The 23165-nt window shown below is 43.0% G+C and overlaps 1 protein-coding gene across 1 annotated transcript in view; it reads right to left on the bottom strand.

Moving 5' to 3' along the window:
- Window positions 1-23165, bottom strand: part of SMARCC1 (SWI/SNF related BAF chromatin remodeling complex subunit C1) — a 191170-nt gene that overhangs the window by 133916 nt on the left and 34089 nt on the right. Inside the window, exons 3-5 of the mRNA XM_038004010.2 lie at window positions 16393-16478; window positions 6848-6929; window positions 5176-5268 (exon numbers count right to left, since the gene is read on the bottom strand). Coding sequence (XP_037859938.1) covers window positions 5176-5268; window positions 6848-6929; window positions 16393-16478 — 261 coding nt within the window. The remainder of the gene's footprint in view (window positions 1-5175; window positions 5269-6847; window positions 6930-16392; window positions 16479-23165) is intronic.

The raw sequence follows: 23165 nt of genomic DNA, 5'->3' as shown, positions 1-23165 counted from the left end.
CCAAAACAGCCTGGCTGAAACTTTAAAGCCAGGCATTGACTTCTCTAACTATGACATCTTATAAATATGATGCATAGCATCTTATAAATAAGATGCTAAATAGCATCTTATTTTAATAGAAGACTATCATTTACATTGAATATATGTTGTTTGGTGTAGCCAGCTTCACCAATTATCTTTGCTCAATCTTCTGGATAACTTGCTGCAGATTCTACATTAGCACTTGTTGCTTCACCTTGTATTTTTATGTTCTGAAAACGGCTTCTTTCCTTAAACCTCATTAAGCAACCTTTGCTACCTTCAAACGTTCCTTCTGCAGCTTCCTCACCTCTCTCAGCCTTCACAGAATTGAAGAGAGTTAGGCCTTTGTTCTGGATTAGAATTTAGCTTAAGGAAATGTTGGGCTGCTTTGATCTCCTCTTCAGACCACTGAAGCTTTCTCAGTATCAGCAATAAGCATGTTTTGCACCGTATCATCTGCATGTTCACTAGAGTTCCACTTTTAATTTCCTTCAAAAACTTTTCCTTTGCATTAAAAACTTGGTTGTTTGGCTTAAGAAGCCAAGTTCTCAGCTTATCTTGGCTTTTGTCATGCCTTCCTCACTAAACTAAATCACGACTAGCTTTTGATTTAAGGTGACAGATAAGCAATTCTTCCTTTGACTTGACCAGCTAGAGGTCATTGTAGGGTTATTAATTGGCCTAATTTTAATACTTGTGGGTCTCAGGGACGAGGTAGAGAGAGGAGTAGCCAGTCAGTGGAGAAGTCAGAACACATACGTTTATCAATTAACTTCACCATCTTCTATGGGTGTTGTGCTAAACCAAATCAATTAAAATAATATCAAATAGCATCTATCACAGATCACCATAACGTATACAATAATACTAAAAAAGTAAGCCAGGAGTGGTGGCTCACACCTGTAATCCCAGGACTTTGGGACGCCGAGATGGGGAGGATCACAAGGTCAGGAGTTCAAGACCAGCCTGGCCAACATGGTGAAACTCCGTATCTACTAAAAATACAAAAATTAGCTGGACGTGGTGGCGGGTGCCTGTAATACCAGCTACTCGGGACACTGAGGCAGAGAACTGCTTGAACCCAGGAGGTGGAGGATGCAGTGAGCTGAGATCATACCACTACACTCCAGCCTGGGTGACAAAACAAATAAACAAACAACTAAAAAAGTTTGAAATATTGTGAGAATTACCAAAATGTGATACACAGACACAATGTGAGCACATGCTGTTGGGAAAATGGCACCAACAGACTTGCTTGACGCAGTTTCCACAAACCTTCCATTTAAAAAAAGGAGTGGGGGGAGGGGGGGAGTGTGTGTTGCAGGGTGGGTTCCGTGGCTCATGCCTGTAATCCCAGCATTTTGGGAGGCCGAGGCGGCAGGGAGAATCTCTTAAGGCCAGGAGCTTGAGATCAGCCTAGGCAAGACCATGTCTCTTCAAAAATAAAACTAAAATAGCCAGGTGCAGTGGAGCACACTTGTTGTTAAAAAAAAGAACAACAACAAGGCTGGGCAAGGTGGCTCATGACTGTAATCTCAGCACTTTGGGCGGATCACAAAGTCAGGAGTTCGAGACCAGCCTATCCAATATGGTGAAACCCTGTCTCTACTAAAAAATACAAAAATTAGCAGGGCGTAGTGGCACATGCCTGTAGTCCCAGCTACCTGGGAGGCTAAGGCAGGAGAATCGCTTGAACCCAGGGATTGGAGTTTGCAGTGAGCTGAGATCACGCCACTGCACTCCAGCCTGGGAGACAGAGTGAGACTCTGTCTCAAACAAAGAAACAAAAAAGAACAACAACAAAAAAGAAACAAAGTAATAACAATAACACCTATATCATTAGAATTCTTTACAACTGAATTAACAAATACAATGAATTAAGGCATTAGGAACACTGAAGGTACTCAATCAATGTGAGCTGTTGGTTCATTTACTTATCATCTTGTAGAGGTTTTGCCTTGTTACCTAGGCTGGTTTTGAACTCCTGGGCTTAAGCAATCTGGCTGCCTTGGCCTCTCAAAGTGCTGGGACTACAGGCGTGAGCCACGGTGCCCAGCCTGTTAATTCATTTAAAATGCTTACACATAAAGGCCTGATCATCAAATCAATGAAGGTACTATTATTATGACCTATTAAGGTCTCTTTCCTAAGATTCTAAGAAGCCAGTTAGACCTCTGCATCCCTCTGGAGGGTATCCCTAGAAAACAATCACTAAGGCAGGTTTCATTAAAAATATAACAGCTAAGGCCGGGTGTAGTGGCTCATGCCTGTAATCCCAGCTCTTTGGGAGGCCGAGGCAGGTGGATCACAAGGTCAGGAGACCGAGACTAATACGGTGAAACCCTGTCTCTACTAAAAATACAAAAAAAAATTAGCCAGGCAAGGTGGCGTGCATCTGTAGTCCCAGTTACTCGGGAGGCTGAGGCAGGAGAATGGCTTGAACCCGGGAGGCAGAGCTTGCAGTGAGCCGAGATCGCACCACTGCACTCCAGCCTGGGTGACAGAGCGAGACTCCACCTCAAAAATATATATATATATATATCTCTATATCTATATATATAAAACAGCTAAATATTCAGCATAAATTGTAGGACAATACATAAAATGTTTCCGGTACAACCTGGTAGCAAAAAGAGTAGGTAATTTCAGGGTCAAGGCAAGAAACAGCAATCAATTTGTTCCACTCCTGTCCTGGTAACATTCCACATATAAACTGCATTTGACAGTCAATCCAATAAAAAGATATTCCAAAAGAGAGAGGTTTAAGGGATCTGTTCAAAGCCATAATACTAGTAAAAAAAGGAACTGGACTTCAGATTGCTCAATGTGATAAAATAATTATATTACCTTACACTTTGAGATATCATATATAAAAGAAAGAATGTGGCCGGGCGCGGTGGCTCACGCCTGTAATCCCAGCACTTTGGGAGGCCGAGGCGGGCGGATCACAAGGTCAGGAGATCGAGACCATGGTGAAACCCCGTCTCTACTAAAAATAGAAAAAATTAGCCGGGTGCAGTGGCGGGCGCCTGTAGTCCCAGCTACTCGGGAGGCTGAGGCAGGAGAACAGCGTGAAGCCGGGAGGCGGAGCTTGCAGTGAGCCAAGAATGCGCCACAGCACTCCAGCCTGGGCGACAGAGAGAGACTCCGTCTCAAAAAAAAAAAAAAAAAAAAAAAGAATGTACTCAATCTTTAATTGTATGCAGTACTAGAAACATTAACTTTCAGAACATGCAAGATATTTTACTAAATGCTAAAACATAATTCAATTGGTAATCTCTTTTGCAGCAGGAGAAAAAGACATTTCATGAGGCTTCTCAACCAATTCTAAGGATACATAAAACTCTGTCACACAAGGAATGTTTCAGAAAATTATCTTCTACGTAAGTCTCCTCAGCTAGATTACTATGTGATGGGCTTAATTACAGTTTAGTCACGTGTAATCGTAAACTTACATGTAGTAAATACCCAAAGTCTCAGCCTAAAAGGAAGTCAGAAGAAGAAGGCTAAGATGTCAGAAGACAGTACTAGTACATGTGTATCAAGGCAAAGTAAGCTTGAGGGGACAGAATTTTTCTGAGACACAGTCTCGCTCTGTCACCAGGCTGGAGTACAGTGGCACCATCTCAGCTCACTGCAACCTCCACTTTCTGGGTTCAAGCAATTCTCCTGACTCAGCCTCCCCAGTAGCTGGGACTATAGAGGCGCGTCACCATGCCCAGCTAATTTTTAGTAGAGACGAGTTTCACCATGTTGACCAGGATGGTCTCGATCTCTTGACCTTGTGATCCACCCGCCTTGGCCTCTCAAAGTACTGGGATTACAGGCATCAGCCACCACGCCTGGCCATCAATTGCTTTTTTTTAAATCATGTATGTAACAGAATACATAAAATGCGGGGTTAAGGGAGACAGGATTACTTGAAAGTAATATGTCATTTCTTCCTACCAATTATGTTACCAACTCTATTTGACTTTATAATCTCTGTGATGTAGATAGAGCTCTGTGATATAGAATACATTGGTTTCCTTAGGTCTATATAAGCACATTTCACAATAAGACTAAAGACTCCATACCAATGACTTTATTAAATGCTACTCTAGGCTAAAAGCTAAAGATGAGTGGAGAGAAGAAAAACACTGCTACTTTAAGAACTCAAAAAGAGGCCGGGCGCGGTGGCTCAAGCCTGTAATCCCAGCACTTTGGGAGGCCGAGACGGGCGGATCACGAGGTCAGGAGATCGAGAGCATCCTGGCTAACATGGTGAAACGCCGTCTCTACTAAAAATACAAAAAACTAGCCGGGTGAGGTGGCGGGCACCTGTAGTCCCAGCTACTCGGGAGGCTGAGGCAGGAGAATGGCGTGAACCTGGGAGGCGGAGCCTGCAGTGAGCTGAGATCCGGCCACTGCACTCCAGCCTGGGCGACAGAGCGAGACTCCGTCTCAAAAAAAAAAAAAACTCAAAAAGAGGCCAGGTATGGTGGCTCACACCTATAATCAATCCTAATACTTTGGGAGGGCGAGGCTAGAGGATGACTTGAGGCCAGGAATTCAAGACCAGCCTGGGAAGGTAGTGAGAAATCATCGTGGCCGGGCACGGTGGCTTATGCCTGTAATCCCAGCTCTTTGGGAGGCTGAGGTGGACAGATCACTTGAGGTAAGGAGTTCGAGACCAGGCTCACCAACATGGCAAAACCCCATCTCTACGAAAAATACAAAAATTAGCCAGGCATGGTGGCACACACCTGTAGTCCCAGCAATTCTGAGGACTGAGGCACAAGAATCGCTTGAACCTCGGAGGCAGAGGATGCAACGAACCGGGATCGCATCACTGTACTCCAGCCTGGGTGACAACACAAGACTCTCTCAACAACAACAAAAAAACACACACACAAACTGGAAGATCTCTTGAGCCCGGGAGTCCAAAGCTACAGTGAGCAAGGATGCTAGGATAGCGCCACTACACTCCAGCCTGGGCAACACAGTGACACCTCACCTCTAAAAAGAGAAATAAAAACTCAAGAAAAAAAATTATTTTGATGTAAATATATCAAGAAATCCAAAGCATTACTATGGTTGACATTTATTAGAGGCTTACAATTACAAAATGAAGTGATCATGTCTATTATTATCTAAAGTGATTGTGTCTATTACCTGATGTCGTTTAATGATATCTTTCAATTTGTTAGCCAACTTCAGATCAATGTCTGGAATGAGGTAGATGTTGGGTCTGGTCAAACAATTGTTCTGAGGATGAAAAGAACAGACTTTCAAATTCTCTTGGTTTTGAAATAATATCACATTATTTATGTAATACACAAACCACCCCCAGATAACCTTTTCTGCCACAAAAAATATTGAGAAGCATGACCTAAAGAAATTCAGCAGCGTTTTCATTAAGATACCACACCAGATTGCCAGATTAATTCTCCCCTCCAATTTTACCCAAATTTACTTTAATGGTCTAATGTAGTGTTTTTAGCTATGGAAGGGGATTACAGTTAATCTTAAAAATAGCAATGACAAAACATGTATGTTGACTCCCCAAATCATGAAAAAAACTCTCACCCAACAAACAAAACATATCCAATTGTTTCCCTAGCTAAGAATCTGTGAGACAAACAACTTTCACATATTAAGTTAACAGTAATATCTAACTGAATTTTTGCCAGCTACCTCTCCCCAGGAAGGTTAATTTAGTGATCACCATAAATTATTAAACAATGAACATATTAGGAAACACAAATAAGGACATTAAGCATTCCTTTTTCCAGGTTATAATACAGTTAGAGAAATAATATGTGTATTTATGGTACAACCATGGAACAAACCCAAAGAAAATATTCAGTCAAGTGAACAGTAGGATGGAAGAGTGTTTAAACCAACAAGTGAACAGTAGGATGGAAGAGTGTTTAAACCAAATAAAATGAAGGCAGGCCGGACTCGGTGGTTCATGCCTGTAATCCCAGAACTTTGGAAGGCCAAGCAGGCAAATCACTTGAATTCATGAATTCGAAACCAGCCTGGTCAACACGGCAAAACTCCACCTCTACAAAATATACAAAAAATTAGCCAGGTGTGATAGCGTGTGCTTGTAGTCCCAGCTACAGGGGAGGCTGAGGTGGGAGGATCACTTGAGTCCCAGAGTTCAAAGCTGCAGTGAGCCTAGCTATGACTGCACCACTGCACTCCAGCCTGGGAGACAGAGTGAGACCCTGTCTCAAAGAAAATAAAAATAAAATAAAGGCAATTCAAACAATACATTAGGTAAAATTAATGAAGAAAATTATAAATTATTTCACCATAAATTTTAATAGTCTTAAAGACAAGATTAATCATAGCTCTAATCCCCAAACACCCATAAAAATAATAAAACAATACCTTTCAGAACATTTTCTTCCTTTGTTCTTTTGGCAATCCAATAAAGCCAATCTGTTTTTGTTTTGTTTTGTTTTTGAGACGTAGTCTCGCTCTGCTGCCTAGGCTGGAGTGCAGTGGCGCAATCTTGGTTCACTGCAAGCTCCGCCTCCTGGGTTCACGTCATTCTCCTGCCTCAACTTCCCAAGTAGCTGGGACTACAGGTACTCGCCACCACACACAGCTAAATTTTTTTTTTTTTTTTTTTTTTTTTTTTTTTAGTAGAGACAAGGTTTCACCATGTTAGCCAGGATGGTCTCTATCTCCTGACCTCGTGATTTGGGAGGCCTGCCTCAGCCTCCCAAAGTGCTGGGATTACAGGCGTGAGCCACCGCGCCCGGCCCGCCAATCTTAAAACTGAAAATATATTAAAGGCAAACTTTTAAAATAACCTAAGTTTCCAAGTTACCTGCACCAATGTTTTTTCAATGTTCATAAACATTTCCACATTACGATCCATTCGGGATGGGTTCTGTAGGTCAAACCTCCGCCTAAAAAAAAGGAAAAACCCTAGTTAATTTGTCTCCCACCTTAAACACAAATGAAAAGTTGGTTTTAGAATTCGATGCAAATGAGTTAGAAAGATTTGGAAATTAAAATAACACTCTACAAAACGTGTGAGATATTCTCTCAGTAATATAAGAATACACAGTATCAACACCCTTATAAAAGAGATATTAAGATCCACCTCAGGGAAAATGAAGTATCAATTCCATGACATATCTATCTAATTTTCCTTAAATCTAAGACATCTTACATCTTACAGAAAAGTAGTTCACAGATCCATGCTGGGTACCATGGCTGACGCCTGCAATCCCAGCACTTTGGGAGGTAAGGTGGGCGGATCACAAGGTCAGGAGTTCAAGACCAGCCTGGCCAACATGGTGAAATCCCATCTCTACTAAAAATACAAAAATTAGCTGGGCATGGTGGAGCACACCTGTAATCCCAGCTACTCAGGAGGCTGAGGCAGGAGAATCGCTTGAACCCGAGAGGCAGAGGTTGCAGTGAGCCAGGATCATGCCACTGAACTCTAGCCTGGTGACAGAGCAAGACTCCATCTCAAAAAATAAAAAATAAAAAAATAAAAAAAAATAAAAAATAAAAAATAAAAATCATTTGTTCAAATTCAGCAGTATCTGTGTTCTCTCAGATAAAGGAAAGCATCTTGGGTATTTAATTCTGATACAGTTGTAAGACGTGATTTAAACAGACAAGGTTTCTCCAAATAAAATTTTTAACTGGCCACAGTAACAGTCAAGAGCAGAGACTATCCCTTAATCTGAAATCACTTGATTGCTGGGGGTATACCAAACCCGCAAGTATGAATAACAAGCACTGTTTTCCTAAATGTGGTAAAACTGATCTATTTACCTTTACTTGAAACTCTTCTCTAATGTCTCTTTACATTAAGTTCCCAAGCATGTCACCTCCATGTGGTTAAATCTTTACAAAGTCTAACGCCTGTTTCTCCTTACTTTTTATTCAATACCTACTTTGTTTTTGCTCTGTTTTAGTTCTTTTAACACTAACATCCAGGAGAGGAGTAGAGCTTAGTGACTGAAAGTAAGGATTGTGGAAAACTACATTAGTCTTGAGCAATTTGTTAACCCAAGGATTGACTGCTTCATAAATGTAATAGCCTACTGTGGGTTTTTGTGAAGGTTAAATGAGGTATATACTACAACAGTGCTTAAATTTAATATAAAGTAACTGATCAATAAATGTTAGCTATAGTTATAATTTTTGTTTTTGGAGGCAAAGTCTCACTGTGTCATCTAGGCTGGAAAGGTCCGGTGCAGTAAGAGCTCCCTGTAACCTTGAACTCCTGGGCTCAGGGGATACTCCCACCTCAACCTCAGCCTTGAGTAGCTGGGTCCACAGGCACCAGCCATCATACCCAGGTAATTGTTTTTTATTTTTATTTTTGTAAAGCCAAAGGTCTCACTATATTGGTCCAAACTGGTCTCAAATTCCTGAGCTCAAGCAATCCTCCTGCCTCAGTCTCCCAAAGTGCTGACATTACAGAGGTGAGCCAACACGCCTGGCCCAGTTATAATTTTCTTAATCATTACCAGATACTACCTAGCATTAGGCAGTCTGAGTCCAGAGCTCATAGGCTTAACTCACATGTCATGCTATTTTATCCTGGAGATGTTCCCCACACTTCCAATCTTTCTTTTTAAACTCTATAGCCTTTCCAGGATGTTACTACCCACTCAATGGGCCTGACACTATCACTTCCAGAATCAGTCCCCAAGTCACTTGCTCTATGAAGCTAAGCCTATCTTCTATGTTGTTGTTGTTGTTGCTTTAAATGGAGTCCCACTCTGTTGCCCAGGCTGGAGTGCAGTGGTGTGATCTCGATTTACCACAACCTCTGCTTCCTGGATTCAAGCGATTCTCCTGCCTCAGCCTCCCGAGTAGCTGGGATTACAGGCGTGCTCCATGACACCCAGTTATTTTGTATTTTTAGTAGAGACAGGGTTTCACCATGTCAGCCAGGCTGAACTCGAACTCCTGACCTCAGGTGATCACATGCTTCGGTCTCCCAAAGTGCTGGAATTACAGATGTGAGCCACCACACCTGGCCATCTTTCATGTTTTTTTCTTTTCTTCTTTCTTTAATAGAGATGGGGTCTTGCTATGTTGGCTAGGTTAGTCTTGAACTCCTGGCCTTAAATGATTCTTCTGCCTCAGCCTCCCAAAGTGCTAGGATTATAGGTGTGAGGTACCACACCTGATCCTACTAGGATGTTTGCCACCCTTTTGGGGTACAGCATACTAGACCATCCTGTGGGGATGGTCTCCAGGGTAGTCTAGCTTGCTGTCATCGTACAAAGCTCCTTATTTGAGACCGGCTTTAGTAACTTCCCCACAAAACTGTTTGGCTCTATTGTTGTCTTGCGCTTGGCTCAGTGCATTTTTGTTTTTCCCTTTAGAAGTTTCCTTCTGACGCCCTTTTACACAACTTTTATGGAATAAACTCTTCACCTGGGATCCATCCAGTGTTAAAGTCTGATTAGGCTGGGCACAGTGGCTCACGCCTGTAATTCCAGCACTTTGGGAGGCCGAGGTGGGCGGATCACGAGGTCAGGAGATCAAGACTATCCTGGCTAACAGTGAAACACTGTCTCTACTAAAAATACAAAAAAAAAAATTAGCTGGGCGTGGTGGCAAGCAACTGTAAGCCCAGCTACTCAGGAGGCTGAAGTAGGAGAATGGCGTGAACCCAGGAGGCAGAGCTTGCAGTGAGCCAGACTGTGACACTGCACTCCAGCCTAAGCAACAGAGTGACACTCGGTCTCAAAAAAAAAACAGACTGTTTTTATTCGGACCATTTTCTTTCTTTCTTTCTTTCTTTCGTTTTTAAAGACAGAGTTTTGCTAGTCTTGCTCTGTTGCTAGGCTGGAGTGCAGTGGTGCGATCTTGGCTCACTGCAACCTCCGCCTCCCTGCGACCTCCGCCTCCCAGGTTCAAGTGATTCCCCTGCCCCAGCCTCCCAAGTAGCTGGGACTACAGGCATGCACCACCATGCCCAGCTAATTTTTTGTATTTTAGTAGAGACGGGGTTTCACCATGTTAGCCAGGATGGTCTTGATCTTCTGACCTCGTGATCCACCCACCTTGGCATCCCAAAGTGCTGGGATTACAGATGTGAGCCACCGTGCCCGGCCCTATTCGGACCATTTTCTAGAGGTAGCCCTAAATATACTCACGAGAGGCAATAAAACTGGAGGAATACAGTTAGTAGAGGAACTTTTTTAAAATTTTCTATTTTTATTTAATATATATATTTTAATAGACTCTTGCTCTGTCATCCAGGCTGGACTGCAGCAGTTCAGTCATAGCTCACTGTAGGTAGCCTTGCATTCCTGGGGTCAAGCAGTCCTCTCGGCTCAGCCTACCGAGGAGCTTGAACTACAGGTACATGCTACCTTCCTGGGGTAGTATTTTAAAATTTCTTCAAGAGACAGGGCTTCTGTATGTTGCCCAGGCTGGTCGCCAACTCCTGGGCCCAAGCGAACCTTTCACCTTGGCTTCCCACCAGCCTGTAATTCCTTTTGACACACAATGCATATTTATTGTCTTAGATTGAAAGGCTACAGCAAGATATTGCCCAGTAGATTGACAAAAGGAAACAATGCAGAAGACTTTTATATTAATTAGTAAACCCTCAACTGAGAGCTTACATTTACAGTTTAAATGGTCAAAGATTTAAAAAGTCAGAAAGGCGGGACGCAGTGGCTCACTCCTGTAATCTCAGCACTTATGCGGGCGGATCATGGGGGCAAGAAATAGAGACTATCCTGGTCAACATGGTGAAACCCCGTCTCTACTAAAACATAATTAGCCAGGCATGGTGGCATGTACCTACAGTCCCAGCTACTTGGGAGGCTAAGGCAAGGGAATAGCTTGAACCCAGGAGATGGAGGTTGCAGTGAGCTTAGATGGCGCCTATGCACTCTGTACTGGCGACAGAACAAGACTCCGTCTCAAAAAAAGAAAAACAAAATGCCAGGCACGGTGGCTCACGCCTGTAATCCCAGCACTTTGGGAGGCCGAGACGGGCAGATCATAAGGTCAGGAGATCAAGACCATCCTGGCTAACACAGTGAAACCCCCGTCTCTACTAAAAATACAAAAAAATTAGCCGGGCGTGGTGGCGGGCACCTGTAGTCCCAGCTACTCGGGAGGCTGAGGTAGAAGAATGGCGTGAACCCGGGAGGCGGAGCTTGCAGTAAGCCGAGATCATGCCACTGCACTCCAGCCTGGGCGACACAGCGAGACCTTATCTCAAAAAAAAAAAAAAAAAAAAAAAAGTCAGAAAAGGAAAATGTATTTATTTGCTTTTCTCTATAGGACTGTGATAATATAGGGCAAGAATATCTCTTTCCAGTTGATTTTGGTTTTTTTTTTCTAGAGCCCTCCTATGGGATTCTTCTAGAACCTAGTACTAGTCAGATGGATTTGTAAGGAATTAGAGATACTCAAGTTGAAATAATAAGAAACATAATACAAACGTAACACAACTGGCAAAATCATCTTCCAATAAAATGGTACTCATTTATAGTTCCACTAAGAATGTATTATGCCTTTCTCCCTCTCAGTAGCCAACTGTGTACTTATTTTTATTTTACATTACCTCACCTTTTAATCTTTGTCAATCTGCGATAGATTTTAAAATATCTAATGATTATAGTTTTTGTGGTTTTTTTTTAAATTGAGATGGAGTTTCACACTTGTTGCCCAGGATGGAGTGCAACAGTGAGATCTCGGCTCATTGCAAGCTCCACCTCCCGGGTTCAAGCGATTCTCCTGCCTCAGGCTCCCAAGTAGCTGGGATTACAGGCACCCGCCACGATATCCGGCTAATTTTTTGTATTTTTAGTAGAGACGAGGTTTCACCATTTTGGCCAGCCTGGTCTCCAACTCCTGACCTCAGCTGATCCACCCGCCTCGGCTTCCCAAAGTGTTGGGATTACAGGCGTGAGTCACCATGCCGGCCTAATGATTATAGTTCTAATCTGCATTCCTCTTTCGGGTTGAAGCTTGAACACCTTTCTGCATTATTAGAAAGCAAAACTTAATTTAAACATTCTTGGTAAATTCAAGATAGTGTTCCAGCCCGGTGGGTGACAAAGCAAGACTCCATCTCAAAAAAAAAAAAAAAAAAAAAATGTAACAATCTCTTTAGAACTGTAGGAAAAAATAAACAACATCCTAATCTCTGGGCACGTGGGCACTAACGTCAATTCTCTATTACTTAATTGAACTTGGTATTTAATCTCTCCTTTGGGAGATCTGTTTGGATTTCCATGAATAGGTCAAACTTGTTATCCTTCAGTTACGTATAACTACACTTCAAATCTATACAAAGTTTTATCCTTCAGAAGAAAAACCATTAATAAGACACTCATTGATTTTGCCTATTTAGAAACATCCAGAAAGATCAAACATCCAGAAAGATCAAATTACAGAAAGAATTCTGTAATTTCTCTTTTTTTTTTTTTTTTTTTCTTGACACAGGGTCTCTGTCACCCAGGCTGGAGTGCAGTGGTGCAATCTTGGTTCACTGCAGCCTCTACATCCTGGGCTCAAGTGATCCTCCCACCTCAGCATCCGAAGTAGCTGGGACTACAGGCATGTGCCACCATACCCAGCTCATTTTTCTACTTTTTGTAGAGGCTGAGTTTTCCCATGTTGCCTGGGCTGGGTTCAAACTCCTGGGCTCAAGCAATCCGCCCACCTCAGCCTCCCAAAGTGCTGGGATTACAGGCATGAGCCACAACAGCTGGCCAATTCTGTAATATTGATATGTACAGTCTCTTCACAAATATGCTAGTAATTACCAGGTATTCCCATTCAACCTCATATGCATGATATTAGAGCTTCATGCCATTAGCGACTAAAACAAAGACTACTGAGAAGTCAGTAAGAAAGCAGAACCACAATGAAATAAGAGGAAAATAGTGCTTGCCATAATAACGAAACCAGCAAACTTTGGACCTAAAGCCAGAAACGCAACCTAGACTGTGAGGTTCAATTAAAGAACACAGACAAGGTTCTGAGAGGCATGTTAGGCATGGGGCAAGTCAGGGCATGGTCAGAATGACAGGTCAGCATTCAGATATCCAAACAGAGTGGGGAAGTTACTAACATATGCACTCACTTCAAGTGTGAGGCACAAGAGATGAGAGAAGGTACACACTGAAACTGGATACATAACTATACCTGAAAGGAAATAATTGTGGCACAATCTGCATAAGAGACTTGGAAAAATTCTTATTCCTGACAATGCTAACCCTATCCTTTACGTCTTTTTTAGCCCCATTTTTAATTTTAAGGAAATCGTATTACATATGTATCTCTTTTTTTTCTTGAGACGGAGTCTTGCTCTGTTGACAGGCTGGAATGCAGTGGCACGATCCCGGCTCACTGCAACCTCCACCTCCCGGGTTCAAGCAATTCTCCTGCCTCAGCCTCCCAAGTAGCTGGGACTACAGGCGCATGCCACCATGCCCAGATAATTTTTGCATTTTTAGTAGAGACGAGGTTTCACTATGTTGGCCAGGATGGTCTCTGACTCCTGATCTCGTGATCAGACCACCCTGGCCTCCCAAAGTGCTGGGATTACAGGTGCAAGCCACTGCGCCCGACCTGTATTATACATATCTTTCTAAACTACTGCAAGTGATTTCAGACAAAAATATTTCACTGTGGCCGGGCACGGTGACTCAAGCCTGTAATCCTAGCACTTTGGGAGGCCAAGGCAGGCAGATCACCTGAGGTCAGGAGTTCAAGACCAGCCTGGCCAACATGGAGAAACCCGGTCTCTACTAAAAATACAAAAATTAGCCATGTGTGGTGGCAGGCACCTGTAATCTCAGCTACTCAGGAGGGTGAGGCAGGAGATTCGCTTGAACCCAGGAGGTAGAGGTTGCAGTGAGCCGAGATTACACCACTGTACTCCAGCCTGGGTGACAGAGCGAGATTCTGTCTCAAAAAAAATTTTTTTTTCATTGTGCAGAAACTATAGACACAAAGCAAGTTCCACAATACGTGACCTATGAAAAATCGTATCACTTTGGAATTCTGTCCTTAAGTGTCCAGGTCAGGACTTGTGATAGAAGCTGAACAAGAACCAGGGACAGAAAGAGTTCCAACCGGGAACCCAGAGTCAAGAGTAGGGAACAAACCATCTCTACGAGTACTGAAACATGCCGTTGGTCCTAGATCAGGGAATACCCTTGTGAGAGGTCCAACATCAGAGCTAGACACAGAACTGGAAAACAGAGAGCTACCTCTGAAAACAAAAACAAAAAAGACTCATGCTTTTAGTCAATATCTTTTTTTTTTTTGAGACAGAGTCTTGCTCTGTTGCCCAGGCAGGAGTGCAGTGGCGCAATCTCAGCTCACTGCAACCTCCGTCTCCCGGGTTCGAGTGATTATCCTGTCTCAGCCACCTGAGTACCTGGGATTACAAGTGCCCGCCACCAAGTCTGGCTAATTTATTTTGTATTTTTAGTAGAGAGAGGGTTTCGCCATGATGGCCAGTCTGGACCCGAACTCCTGACCTCAGGTGATCCAAATCAACATCTATTCAACACCATCCATATATAAAAAGTTTCAGTAAATACATGTTAGTTTATATGTCCTATTTACTATATAAATAATTTAATTGCACACTTGTCCTTATTGTTGATCTAAATATTTATTTGCACTTCCCAGCCATAAAGTATGGGGTTACCTTAACTTTGAAAGTAAAATATATAAATTACATGTGTATTCTCCTGGAAAGATGCTAAGCTTATGAACTGTGCACAGCTAACTCAACTGAAAATACCAAACAATTTCAAGACAATATACTCCACTCTCCCAACCCTACCCTGTGAAGTATGTCCCTGACAACCCCACAGCTCAGGACCATCATCGTCAAACATCACTAGTCCCAGCAACTGATGGAAACCCCAGAGTTCAAGGGGAAAAAAAAAGAAATAGTACCAAGAGAGACAGATAGAAAAGGGGAAAAGACTGAAGGGAGCAAAATGGCAGGAACATCTGCAGGGATTCTCAATCTATCTCCAACACTGACCTAGGCAAAGATATGTATTTCTCCTTTTATCACTGTCCTGAGGATAGCAAAATGGAACACTCTTGAAGGCCTAGCTAACTTGATCTCTTAAAACTGCTATCTGGCCAAGCACAGTGGCTTGTAATTCTAGAACCTTGGGAGGCCAAGGCAGGTGGATCACCTGAGGTCAGGAGTTTGAGACCAGCCTGGCCAACATGGTGAAACTCCATCTCTACTAAAAATGCAAAAATTAGCTGGATGCATGGTGGCAGGTGCCTGTAATCCCAGTCACTCAAGAGGCTGAGGCAGGAGAATCACTCAAACCTGGAGGCAAAGGTTGCAGTGAGCCAAGATCGCACCACTTCACTCCAGCCTGGGTGAAAGAGCGCAACTAAGTCTCAAAAAAACAAAACAAACAAAAATACTATCTATCCACTTCAAACATAATGTATGAGTTCATTATACACATTTACACATTTCCTGGCAAGCCTACCTTCTAATTTGCTAATAATGTATACCTGTTACTATAAAAATCAAATATAAGAAATCACACTGGGCGCAGTGGCTCACGCCTGTAATCCCAGCACTTTGGGAGGCCGAGACGGGCAGATCATGAGGTCAGGAGATCGAGACCACCCTGGCTAACACGGTGAAACCCTGTGTTAGCTAAAAATGAAAAAATACAAAAAATACTAAAACATCAGCCAGGCGTGGTGGTGGGTGCCTGTAGTCCCACCTACTCGGGAGGCTGAGGCAGGAGAATGGCGTGAACCCAGGAGGTGGAGCTTGCAGTGAGCTAAGATCACGACACTGCACTCCAGCTTGGGCGACAGAGCGAGACTCTGTCTCGGAAAAAAAAAGAAAGAAATCACTTGCCTAATAAATACATGGTTGTGGCCAGGTGCGGTGGCTCATCCCTGTAATCCCAGCACTTTGGGAGGCTGAGGTGGGTGGATTGCTTGAGGCCAGGAGTTCGAGACCAGCCTGAACAACATGGCAAAACCCTGTTTCCACTAAAAATAGAAAAATTAGCCAGGCGTGGTGATGCATGCCTGTAGTCCCAGCTACTCAGGAGGCTGGGGCATGAGAATTGGTCGAAATCTGAGAGGCGGAGGATGCAGTGACCTGAGATTGCACCACTGCACTTCTAGCCTCGCTGACAGCCTTGGTCCTATTTTTAAGACCCTGTCTCAAAAATAAGTAAGTAAATACATACGTGGTTGGTTGATATTTTTCTTGGATGTAGAAACAAGGTAAATTAGGGCTCTTGGTAAAACACATTAATCATAATGTGCTTACAGGATTTTCTAACACAAGGAAATAGGACTTAAAAGTAAATAACTTAAGATCAAAACATGCAAACAAATACAAAAACTTACCATCCCTGTTCATTTTTATACTTGTAAGCAGACCCAAGAATGTGACATAAGGTGCCTCCAGCTTTGAAATCCATGAAACACTTTGCCTAAAAATGATACAAATTACACATGAGAAAAATAAAGCTTCTGACAAAATCACTCATGTCTGAATTCTAAGTTTTATAAATTCAAAGATATAAACACATACTAATTAAACAACCTCCTTAAATATCTTCTTGAATAAACTGAGGAATCAATAAGTTTTTCTAAAAGTCGATTAGGCTGGGCATGGAGGCTCATGCCTGTAATCCCAACACTCTGGGAGCATAAGGCAGGAGGATCACTTGAGCCCAGGAGTTCAAGACCAGTCTGGCAACATAGAGAGATTCAGTCTCTAGAAAAAAATTTTTAAAATTAGCTGTGCATTGTGGCACATGCCTGTAATCCTATCCAGGAGGCTGAGGTGGGAGGATCACTTGAGTCTGAGAGGTTGAGCCTGCAGTGAGCCCTGATCGCCCTACTGCACTCCAGCCTGGACGACAGATTGAGATGCTGTCTCAAGAAAAATGGAATGAAATAAAATAAACTGAATTGAAACTACTTTCTGGTAGCAAGTACAGTGGCTCACACCTATAGTCACAGCTACTTGGGAGGCTGAGATGAAAGAATCACTTGAGCACAGGAATTCAAAACCAGCCTGGACAGTATAGCAAGACGTCATATCCCTCCCAAAAGAATTCCTTTTAAATTCCATAAACATACTATAATTTGAGTAAATAGTCTGTCAAAAGAAAGATTTTAAAAAGCTAAATTTAGGCCAGGAGCTGTTTTTTTTTTTTTTTTTTTGAGACAGGGTTTCGCTTTTGTTGCCCAGGCTGGAGTGCAATGGTGCTATCTCGGCTCACTGCAACCTCTGCCTCCCAGGTTCAAGTGATTCTCTTGCCTCAGCCTCCTAAATAGCTGGGATTACAGGCATGCGTGACCACACTCGGCTAATTTTGTATTTTTAGTAGAGACAGGGTTTCTCTATGTTGGCCAAGCTGGTCTCGAACTCCTGACCTCAAGTGATCTGCCCGCCTCAGCCTCCCAAAGTGCTGTGATTACAGGCGTGAGCCATCGCGCCTAGCTACACACCAGTAATTCTAACATTTTGAGACACCAAGGTGAAAGAATCACTTGAGCGCAGGAGTCTGAGACCAGCTTGGGCAACACAGTGAGACCCCACCTCTACAAAAAGTTTAATCCCAGCATTTGGCAGGCTGAGGCGGGCAGATGGCTTTAGCACAGGAGTTCAAGACCAGCCTGTGCAACATGGTGAAACCCTGTCTCAACAAAAAATGCAAAAGAAATTACCCAGGCATGGGGGGAGTGTGCCTGTAGTCCCAGCTACTGGGAGGCTGAGGTAGGAGGATGGCTTGAACCTAGGAGACAAAGGTTGGAGTGACCTGAGACCACGCCACTATACTCCAGCCTGGGCAACAAAGCCAGAACTTGTCTCAAAAAAATACAAATACAAATACAAATATAAATATAAATATAAAAATTAGCTGGGCATGGTGGCACATGCCTGTAGTGTCCCACCTACGCAGGAGGCTGAGGTGGGAGGATTGCATGAGCATGGGAAGTTGAGCTATAGGGAACTGTGATGGTGACAAATCCAGGCTGAGTGACAGAGTGTGACCTTATCGCAAAAAAAATTTTTTTAATAAAAAAGGTAAATCAAAATGTTCCAAAAGAAAACACCCATAACCCCAGTACTCTGGCTGAGAAAGAAGGCAGGGAGGAAGGGAGGAGTGCTTGAAGACAGGAGTTCTGAGGCCAGCCTGGGCAAGGAAGTGAAACTTTGCCACAAAAAATAAAAAAGGAAACAAAAAAATAAATATAGAGATAGTAGAGTTTTTCACCTTATAGATTATTGACTATAAATTATACAAAAATTAGGCCAGGCGTGGTAGTTCACGCCTGTAATCCCAGCACTTTGGAAAGCCAAAGCAGGTGGATCATGTGAGGTGAGGAGTTTTCCACCAGCATGGCCAACACAGTGAAGCCCCATCTCTACTAAAAATACAAAAACTACCTAGGTGTGGTGGCGGGTGCCTGTAATACCAGCTACTCGGGAGGCTGAGGCAGGAGAATCACTTGAACCCGGGAGGCAGAGGTTGCCAAGAGCACACCACTGCACTCCAGCCTGGGCGACATAGTGAGACTGTCTCAACAAAAAAATAAAAATAAAAACATAAATTATACAAAAATTGTAAGTGAACACTTTTATTATACTTATTTTTTTTTCTGAGACAGGTTCTCAACTGTGTCGCTCAGGCTGCAGTACAGCGACGTGATCATGGCTCACTGCAGCCTCTGCCTCCCGGGTTCAAGGAATTCTCATATCTCAGCCTCCCACGTAGTTGGGATTACAAGCGAGTGCCAATACACCCAGCTAATTTTTTTTGGTTTTTGCATATTTAAAAGACAAAGTTTTGTCATATTGGCCAAGCTGATCTCAAACTCTTGACCTCAAGTGATCCGCCCACCTTGGCCTCCCAAAGTGCTGGGATTACCGGCATGAGCCACCACACCTAGCCTATTATGATATTTTAATGACCATAAAAACGTGGTGTAACTATATAAAACTATATTTAACTAATAGCTAAAATCTATGCCACAATTCAAGAGATCTGTGCTTTATGGATTAAAAATATAGCTCAAATTAAATGAAATGGTGAATAATTTCCACATTATTAAGGTATAAGCAATATAAACTGAGCATCAGATAGGCGAAATAGGATGAAGTGTTATCAGAAACACCCATGCATTTTTTTCTTTAAAAACTATTACTACAAAATAATACACTACAAAGAACCACATGGTATCAAACATTAAAAAAAGAGACAAAAAGCAGAATGGTGGTTGCCAAGGAAAGAGGGACAAGGAATGGAAGTCATTGTTTAATACATACAGAAGAGAGCATAGTTTCTCCATGCCATAATCCCAAACCTTTGGGAGGCTGAGGCAGGAGGATCACTTGAGCCCAAGAGTAGAAGACTAACCTGGACAACATAGTGAGACCCCATCTCTGTTAAAAAATATATATATATATAGTAATAAATAAAAAATAAAAAGTATCCTGTAATCCCAGCACTTTGGGAAGTCGAGTTGGGAGGCTGAGGTGGGAGAATCACTTAAGCAAGGGAGGCAGAGGTTGCAGTGAGCTGAGATCATGCCATCGCACTCCAGCCTGGGCAACAAGAGCAAAACTCCGTCTCAAAAAAACTTAAGAAGAATCAGTAAGATCCCTTAGATCACTTGATGTCAGAAGTTCGGGACAAGAGTGGCCAACATGGTGAAATCCCATCTCTACCAAAAAATACAACAATTAGCAGGGCGAGGTGGCACGCGCTTGTAGTCCCAGCTACTTGGGAGGCTGAGGTGGGAAAATCACTTGAACCTGGGAGGCGGAGGCTGAAGTGAGCTGACGTCACACCACTGTAATAAAGTGAGACCTTATCTCAAAAAACAAATGAAAATCATTAAAATGGCATATTTTGTCATAGATATTAGAATATAATTAAATATAAATAAAATTTAAAAAAAATAAATAGGCCAGGTACAGTGGCTCACACCTATAAAACACGCACTTTGGGAGGCCAACGAGGCAGGATCACGAGACCAGTAGTTCAAGACCATCCTGCGCAACATAGCGAAACCTCATCTATAAAATAAAATAAATTATAAAACAAAAAAGAACCGTGTGTGGCGGCACATGCCTGTGGCCCCAGCAACTCAGGAGGCTGAGGTAAATGCGTTGCTTGAGCCTGGGAAGTTGAGGTTACAGTGAGCTGTGACCACACCACTGCACTTCAGCCTGACTAACAAAGTGAGACCCTTTAACCAAATAATTACACACACACACACACACACACACGGAGAGAGAGAGAGAGAGAGAGAGAGAGAGAGAGAGAGAGAGAGAGAGAGAGAGAGAGAGAGAGAGAACGCGACAGAGAGACAGAGAGGTGGCGGGGAGATGGACAGAGGGAGGGGCAGGCAAATAAAATTAACAATCAGCTGGGCACAGCGGCTCAAGCCTATAATCCCAGCACTTTGGGAGGATGAGGCAGGTGGATCACTTGAGGTCAGGAGTTTAAGACCAGCCTGGCCAACATGGTGAAACCCAGTCTCTACTAAAAATACAAAAATTAAGGCCAGGCGCTGTGGCTCACACCTGTAATCCCAGCACTTTGGGAGGCTGAGGCGGGCAGATCACCTAAGGTTGAGAGTTCGAGACCAGCCTGACAAACAGGGAGAAATCCCATCTCTAATAAAAACACAAAACATTGGCCAGGCATGATGGCGCCTGTAATCCCAGCTACTAGGGAGGCTGAGGCAGAAGAAGTGATTGAACCCGGGAGGCGGAGGTTGCGGTGAGCCGAGATCGCACTATTGCACTCCAGCCTGGGCAACAAGAGCAAAACTCCGTCTCAAAAAAAAAAAAAAAAAAAAATTAAGAAGAATCATTAAGATGTCTTAGAGTTCTTCCAAATTAAGCTGATACACTCTCCAAGTCAATCTGGTTATTCTGTGCTTTTTAAATATGCAGCTTTTCTATCTCCTACTATTTTGGCCAACTCTATACCCAATACATCCCAAATGCTACATTATAATGCCCTTTAAAAAAAAAAAAAAAGGCCAGGCGCACTGGCTCACACCTATAATCCCAGCACTCTGGGAGGCTGAGGCGGGCGGATCACAAGGTCAGGAGATCGAGACCATTCTGTCTAGCATGGTGAAAGCCCACCTCTACTAAAAATATAAAAAATTAGCCAGGTGTGGTGGTGGGTGCCTGTAGTCCCAGCTACTCAGGAGGCTGAAGCAGGAGAATGGCGGAGGGAGGTGGAGGTTGCAGTGAGCCAAGATCATGCCACTGCACTCCAGTCTGGGCGACAGAGCAAGACTTCATCTCAAAAAAAAAAAAAAAAAAAAAAGTACATTTGGGTGCAATTCTTATCCACTGATAACATTTTATCTTTGAAAATTCTGTAGTGCTGACATCTCAAAATAGACTAATGTAGGCTGGGCATGGTGGCTCACGTGAATAATCCTAACACTTTGGGAGGCCAAGGCGGGCGGATCACGAGGTCAAGAGATCAAGACCATCCTGGCCAACATGGTGAAACCACATCTCTACTAAAAATACAAAAATTAGCTGGGCATGGTGGCACACGCCTGTAGTCCCAGCTTCTTGGGAGGCTGAGGCAGAAGAATCGCCTGAACCCGAAAGCCAGAGGATGAAGTGAGCCAAGATCGCGCCAGGGCACTCCAGCCTAGTGACAGAACTAAGACTCCATCTCAAAAAAAATAAATAAATAAATAAATAGACTAATGTAATAGGTGGGTATCTACTACAGTAGAATGAGACTTACTTCTCCTACAGAAAGCCTTCCCTTAATCCTCAGATTGATCTACAATGTTCTCCTCAAACCATGCCTGTAATCACTATTGCACCTCAGCATAATACTGACATGACTGATTCACATATTTTATGTGGGATATGAACTCCTTGTGGACAGGAATAGTGCTTATTCAAATCTATCACCAACATTAAGCAACGTGCCACCTGATAACATAGGTAATCTGAATTTTCTCAATAGTTCAACTATATTGACACCACTTAAAATTAGAGATCCATGCTACTCAGAAATACATACTGAGCAGGCCATAACAATAAAACATCTGCATAAATAATTTAAGGTCAATTTCTAAACAGATATCAAATTTGAAAAATGAAATCATTACCAAATATACGCTTAAGACAAACTTTTTTTTTGAGACTGAGTCTCGCTCTTGTCACCAGGCTGGAGTGCAGTGGCACAATCTGGGCTCATTACAACCTCCGCCTCCCAGGTTCAAGTGATTGTCCTGCCTCAGTCTCCTGAGCAGCTGGGATTACAGACACATGCCACCACACCAGTCTTATTTTTGTATTTTTAGTAGAGATAGGGTTTCATCAGGTTGGCCAGGCTGGTCTTGAATTCCTGACCTTAGGTGATCCACCCACCTCAGCCTCCCAAAGTGCTGGGATTAACAGCGTGAGCCACCGTGCCAGGCTAACAAAGTAACTTTTATTCAACCACTACAGAGACAGATGCTGAGAATGAAGTAGAAAACAGATGGCCAGGCATGGTGGTTCATGCCTATAATCCCAACACTTTGGGAGGCCAAGGCAGGCTGATCATGAGGTCAGGAGTTCAAGACCAGCCTGGCCAATATGATGAAACTCCATCTTTACTAAAAATACACAAATTAGCTGGGTGTGGTGGCAGACGCCTGTAATCCCAGCTACTTGGGAGGCTGAGGCAGAAGAATCACTTGAACCCAGGAGGCGGAGGTTGCAGTGAGCTGGGCAACAGAGCGAGACTCCGTCTCAAAAAAAAAAAAAAAAAAAAAGAAAACTGACATTCAATTTTCCAATGGTAAAATATACATAAAAGCAGTGTAATTCCAGCACTTTGGGAGGCCACAGTAGGAAGATTTCTTGAGCCCAGGAGTTCAAGACCCACCTGGGTAACATAGGGATACCTTGTCTATATTATTTAAAAATAAAAATAAAAAGGAATAGACAGAACTCACGAACCTATCAAAGGTATTAGTTCCAACAATGAAGTTCAACAAGATAAAAACCTCGGTCGGGCGCAGTAGCTCACGCCTATAATCCCAGCACTTTGGGAGGCCGAGGAGGGGAGATCACGAGGTCAGGAATTCAAGACAAGCCTAACCAACATGGTGAAACTCCATTACTA

This window comes from Chlorocebus sabaeus, chromosome 22, assembly GCF_047675955.1.
Source record: "Chlorocebus sabaeus isolate Y175 chromosome 22, mChlSab1.0.hap1, whole genome shotgun sequence".
In the NCBI taxonomy this organism is placed as follows: Eukaryota; Metazoa; Chordata; class Mammalia; order Primates; family Cercopithecidae; genus Chlorocebus; species Chlorocebus sabaeus.
Note: the sequence above shows the minus strand (reverse complement) of the source record. Positions and strands in the feature narration are given on the sequence as shown.